The sequence below is a fragment of the Sinocyclocheilus anshuiensis genome, unplaced genomic scaffold (assembly GCF_001515605.1).
Source record: "Sinocyclocheilus anshuiensis isolate Anshui unplaced genomic scaffold, SAMN03320099.WGS_v1.1 scaffold853, whole genome shotgun sequence".
Classification (NCBI taxonomy): Eukaryota; Metazoa; Chordata; class Actinopteri; order Cypriniformes; family Cyprinidae; genus Sinocyclocheilus; species Sinocyclocheilus anshuiensis.
The window spans coordinates 78,383-85,003 of NW_015558598.1; the positions used below are offsets into that span (position 1 = coordinate 78,383).

Below are 6,621 nucleotides of genomic sequence, written 5' to 3' on the forward strand. Positions count from 1 at the left end.
AAATTGTGTAAAAACTTAGTTACCTAAGATGGACCAATGCATATTTTGAATAGTTAAATATGTGTATTACTAGATTCAGTCTTTAAAAATATATATATATAAATTTATATATATTTTTAAGAGTTTTGGAAGCAAATTGCACCCATTCGGTGGTATTATCATCGTCAGATCTGCCTACATGCATTTGCAAGAGCATGTGGTTAAAAGGCTTTTGAAAGTCAAAAGACGACTTGCATAAAAGTTTTTTTTTTTTTAGCATTGCTAATCCATGTTGGTTTCAAACACCCACTTTTTTTTCTTTTTAAAGATATTTTAATAGTTTTTTTTTTTTTAGCTGAAAAGCCAATAAAAAACTTGGAAGCTCAACTTTAGTTCGCTTTTCATATTATTAAAACGCAGGTTCTTGTTGTGACAACTTGCCCCTGCGGGAATGCTCAATAGCGTGTTTTATCAAGTCAAGATGCCCGTACAAAAACTGACTCAACCCCACCCTGGGAAATAGTCGCTGAGGAAAAAAGCGTCTCAAATAGCCCTATAAAGGTTTCTGTGCAATTTTTCGAGTGCGGGCCAGTTTGCAAACTAAGTGGCGTATCGGTACATCTTATTATAGTACTGTCTTTGGGATGCGGCTCTACTGCGCATGCGCCGGAGCGCTTCAAACGCCGCTAGTGGACTGCTGCAGCCGCGTGGAAACACTGCACAGCGCACACCTCACTCAGTTCATAACGCGAAGGTGGCGAGCCCGAATCAGTGCTTTTTTTGATCTGTCCTCCTCCATCGTTCTCAAACTGGTTTATTCACCATATTCACGCCATGGCCAACAAAGAGGAGAAAGCTGACGAGAAACAGTCCAGTTGGAAAGATTTCATCTACAACCCACGGACGGGGGAATTCATCGGACGCACCGCGAGCAGTTGGGGTGAGTAATCGTGTTTTTTTCTGAAAAGTGTCAATCGCACGCCATACAACTGCTGTTCAGATCTCAAAAACACCAGACTACCTATGCAAAAAGCGCAGATAACTCGCTATATATCTGCAGTGCTTGACTGAATTGCCCCATAGCTCTGTTGCATTGAAATGATTTCTCCTCTTATGTGCTGGTCGCTTACAATCAGTTACATTGTGGCAGCGTGTGCAAGTCACCACACATTAGATCTGCGGGATTCCTTGAGATGCATCAAGCCGTGTACGCCAATGTAACCGATTAAAACACTCAGTTGCGACCAAATCCATAAGCTGAAAACCGAGATGCCTGTATAAAAGCTCGCGGATTTCCGCGATTAATCGGCTTTTAATTGAACCACGCTGCAGATATTCGCGTTTGTGTCCTGCTGTTTCACACGAGGCTCAAGGTCTATGAATAGCTCTCCTGAATGTCATCACTGCGCTCTCTACAGCAGGCCTGTCACATTAGATGGGAAATGATGCGTTGAGGTAATCATTTGTACTAATATGCGTCGGTTATTCGTAACTCGATAATGGCGGTTGCGAACTCGCACCTGCCTCGGTTTGTTCATATTAGCGTCTCTAGTTTAATATTTCACTCGTTCGGGGAATGGAGAACAGTCGCGGGAAAAAAAAAGAAAAAAAAAAGGCAACATTGGATTCGGAATGTTGCGATTAGTCGCGTTCGAAGTATGGAATGTTCCGGCTGTCAATCACTCGCGGCCGCGCTGACGTAGCCTCCGCATTCATTCGATATGCAAATGAGCGTTGCTGAGGTTCACAGCCCTGCTTGAGAGAGAGAGGATGAGAGGAAATTTCCACATCTCTTGACACAGTTGCTGCACTGAGGAGAAGATGCTTTCTGTTCTCATTTGAAAGCATCGCCTATTCTCTTTAGAAAGACTGGCTGGCCTTGTTTTGTATGTAGATTCTCCTCAAAGCTGCAAAGTGTCCATAATTATCGGTGAGGGTGGGGAGCAATTTCTTAAACACCCAGTTGCTTGGTAACCGGCTTTGCAGGAAACTATTTCCTTGTAGTTGTGCCCCTCGGTCAAGGTGGTGTTCGTGATGCTAAACTCTTCTTCAGCGGGATGGGTGTTCCTCGGCTGCCCCCCCTCCCCGTCCTCTCTCAAGGTCAAACCGCTTCTCTTCACGCTCCTGTAGCGATAGGCCTCGGGAAGGAAATCGATTTAGTTCAAATGAAATCGAACCTCCAGCCTTGAGGAATATGATGTATATACAGGTCTTTTTTGTGGATTGCTTTACACGATGAGGCCTAGTCATTCTGCTGAGCTGGGCTTTTTCTTCTAGGCCCGTGTTCATGTTCACAGTAGAATGCCTGCACTGGCACTGATAGAGCTATCTAGAGTGCTCGATGGGTTAATGATGGTCTGTGGTTGACGCAAGTGCAGCTTTCTATATCAGCGTTATATCTTAGCTTGGTTGCGAATTCTGTTTGTCAGTCTTTTAAATTTGTCTGCTAGGATCATTTGAACTGGTTAGCGTAGTTTTGTTGAAATTGCAAGAATGACTTGTGGTGATCTTGGTAGCATCAGTGAGAACTGGAGTGAAAATTACAAACCAATCAGTATTTATTTATTTTATTTTTTTCCATGCATGCCATCATTTTCCAAAAGTAGTGTTTATGAATGAATGAGTTCCTGTTTCATTGGAATTACTGTATAATTTCATGGTTTGCAATTAAAACGCATCATTTGGTTTAAAAAAGAAAAAAGTGTGTGAATGTATAAGAATTTTAATGTATTATTCAAAAATATTGAATGTTAGCGTAACAATAATTAAAAATGTAAATACAAATGCATTATCAAAAAAGTATATGAAATGATAATGTATAAATGTTAGGTTATTTTAGGCTAGTGTTTTACAAATAACATATAATACAAATTATTATAATTATTTCACATGCTTTATTTATTTATTAATATTTTGGGACCAGTACATTTTGGCAGTAAACAAATGGAAGCAGAATTTTATTGTATTTTATTTAAAATTCATTTGAAATAAATTAAAGCCATTTTATTTTATTTGAATTCTTTTTAAGTAGCCAAATGGGATGAGCCTCTATGGTCCTCTCTAGAATAGTCTATCAGTTGGGTTTGTGAGAGAGGCGGCCCGCCCATTAAAATTGTATCCAAAGCCAAATAAAAAGATGCCTGTACCATTTTTAAAACATCTCCATCGCTTGCAGTGTGTCTACTGTGTTTGGGTCCCAGAGTGACGGTAATTGAAAAAAAAAAATGTGCACGTAAGAGAAAGCGTTTTGGTGCCCGGTCTGCTTTTAGTTTTCCCGAGGGGAAGTGAAGAAGGTGGAGTGATGGAGGGAAGGATGGCTAGTGAAGAGATAAAAGGATCAGGTCTGGCTCCGCGAGACGTCTGCATGTCCGTTTAGATCAGCTCAGATTAACGCTTCCCAATCTGCTGTTGATTTAGCAATCACACTGATCTGTCCTCCGCGACTGGGATTTGTGGCGATGCGCTATGATGAGCCGCTGGGATCTCAGGAAATGTTTACCATGGGTAGTTTAAACGGATGAAAGAAACGTTGTTCTCATGTGGCAGCGATGCTTTCATATGCAACAAAGACCTATTTCTGCGTTTCATCAGTGACACTTCCTGCTCCTGTTTGCCCCATTAACACGGCCCTGATGTGATTTGATCGTGTGCGTTCAAGCTTGTTTGGCTTGAGCTTCACAATGTCGTAATTGAGGAACTGCACAAGAGTGGCTTTTCATTCACCTTTTCAATTTTAAAGGGGTCCTATTATGCTTTTTCACTTTTTGAATTTTAGTCAGCGTGTAGTGTGTATTTTTGGGCATAAAAAAAGATCTTCAAACTTACAAATCTCAAAGTCCACTCCAAAGGGAGATATTTCGTTTTTAAAAAATCCCTTTTGAAGAACTACAACGAACGGCGTTGTTTTCCGGGTTTTGTGATATCACAAAGCGGCCTATTAGAATATCATTAAAATAATTTCCGCCTACGGAAATTCGAATGGTTGGGGGGTGGGGAGGGGCGAGGTCGTGGTTAGAACGCTTGGTTGAGTGCATCACGCCCCATTCACACGGGGCGTCAGCGTTAACGCTTGATGGAGGGCGTTTCTGAAGCTTGGTGCTGACACGACCGTCATAGTGACAACAGCCAATCACATTAGTCTTCTGGTGTTGCATGAACGCGATTGGCTAGCGTCTGTGCTAAGGTATTTGCATAAGGCGATCTGATTGGCTGACGCCTGCGTTGGCACTTGAAAAGTTGAAAATTTTTCAACTTCTGCCGCGAGCAGTGGACCCAACGCGACAGACCCACAATTCATTTCGCCAACGCTTGACGTCACTCTATTCAAAGTAAACGAGAGGTGACAAGACGATGACGACGAAGTGCTGCTGTAGCCTCAAGTTTTCGCAAGTTATTACACATGCACCTGAATAATTATGTTTGTAAATATGTGTTACAATTATGAAAACGTTTTTATAATAAATTGCTGACAGTACAATACTGGACAATGATGTAATCTGCAGAATTTACACTTCAATTATGAGACTACAGTGTTTCCCATACATTGAGTGCGGGTGTTTTTATATCACTGTATTTCTGAAGGAAACCGACTGTCTTCAGAAAATTGGATGTCATTTTCATTTAATCTTGCCTGTAATGTCTGATAAAGCAGTGTTTTTTTGAGCGGACCGCTGCTGTGTGTGTACAGCCGTTACCGGGGAAACCTTGATCTCTACCACTCCCAACAGCGCCTTCCTGCTGGCAGAGAATGAGCTTGTATATATATGGCGCCTGGGAAACACGACTATGGTATAAATAAATTCAACTGTATAACAGTTTCACTGCAATTCATGTTATAATGTTAGAATTAAATAACAATAAAAATAATACATATGCACTTATCTGTACATAGTAAATGCAGTTATTTTTAAGCGGTTGTTGACATCCTATCTAAAACGTGATTTAGCCAAAAAAAAAACAACAATAACGTTACCACTCTAATATGTCTTGCAATATCCGTGCGTGCAAAGGTTCTGCGCGATCCTCAATGTTCAATATTCTCTGGGTCTGAATCCGGCTCAAATTGATATGGCAATATTGACGCCATCCTTAACTAAACGCAGTTTAGCAGACTAAAAGCAGACGGAAATTGCTGCTTTGGCAAGGGGCGGGGCAGTACTGAAACGCCGTCTAAGCTGTTCGCCAATCACAATGCACTGGGACGGCTAACCAATCACATCACATTTCGTTTTTCGGAAGGCGGGCCTTCATCAAACCCGGAACTAATCGAGCCGTTTGTGCCAGGCTGGGGAGAAAGGTATTGTAATAATGTAAATTATATAAAAAATAATGCGTTTTTCGAACCACCAAGGATGAGAGCATGTTCTAGTACACCCCCAAAACAAAATCAAGACATTGTAAAAGAGCATAATAGGACCTCTTTAAATGGAAAAATGGCCATGAGCCGTTAAAGGAATAGTGCACTCGTCATTCCAAATGTAGCGTATGTGCTTATTTTGACCATGGAACGCCATTTTTGAAACATTTTTATGCAAACAGTGTTTGCTATGGAAGCATATAGGTAGCAAAATTCAAATGCAATATGCAAAATAGCATTGCAATATTGAAAATGACAACGCAATATTCAAAATGGCAATGTATTTCTGTATTTAAATTTACATTTTCCATTACCCACACGTGCAAAATTTGTTGCAAAATGAAAATGAAATTATATAATTTACATTTGCCATTTCCAACAGTAGTCTTAATATGTAAACTGAATACAAATGTTAACGCTTTATAAGTTGCAAAATGAAAATGAAAATCTATAACACAAATTGATTGGATATGTATAACATGTCCAAGCAGAAATGGTAGCAAAATGATCATTTAAATGCTATTTGTCCTAAATGCATTTAAACTAACAGTTAGAACACTTAGGATTCCATTTTCATCATGACGCTGTGGGATATTTTCCGAGCTGACCACGCCCACCCTCCGTCAATCATTGCTTCAAGGCGGGGATTGGCGGAAGCGTGTTACGTTTGGATCGTTCGAAACATGGCGGCTCGAGATCTGATAAGATCGTTGAATTCACTGGCAGATGAAGTATCCAGGAACATGTTGAAGAGATGAATTGTAATGCTTGTAATGTCCATTTATAGTCTTTACACAGCAGCTTGGCTCCTTAAATGTTTAAAAACCAGCTAATTTCAAGATGCTGACATCACGTGCAAGACGCTCAAAGCTCAAGACGTTCGGTTTGACGTTCGATCGGTCAGTCGGTCGTTCGAACGTTTGAGTTTAGCATGGGGTACGCTTCATATATTTCTCTGTTCACGCTCCACTTCATCTGCCAGTGAATTTGACGATCTAATCGGATCTCGAGCCGCCTTGTTTCGAACAATCCAAACGTAACACGTTTCCGCCAATCACCGCCTTGAAGTAATGATTGACGGAGGGTGGGCGTGGTCAGCTCGGAATGCATTTTCAAAGCCGCACTGGCTATTGCTACAAATATCCCACGGCGTCATGATGAAAATGCAATCCGAATTAAATGATCTACCATTTCTGCTTGAACATGTTATACATATCAAATCAATTTGTGTTATATATTTTAACTTTTAACTTTCAACTTATAAAGCGTTCAAATTTGCATGCAAT

The 6,621-nt window shown here is 40.6% G+C and overlaps 1 protein-coding gene across 1 annotated transcript in view; it reads left to right on the forward strand.

The window, feature by feature from the left end:
- Positions 1–602: 602 nt before the first annotated feature.
- Positions 603–6,621, forward strand: part of LOC107680094 (sodium/potassium-transporting ATPase subunit beta-3-like) — a 36,380-nt gene continuing 30,361 nt past the window's right edge. The window contains exon 1 of the mRNA XM_016475860.1: positions 603–919. Within this exon, the coding sequence (XP_016331346.1) occupies positions 814–919 (106 nt within the window). The 5' untranslated portion in view covers positions 603–813. The remainder of the gene's footprint in view (positions 920–6,621) is intronic.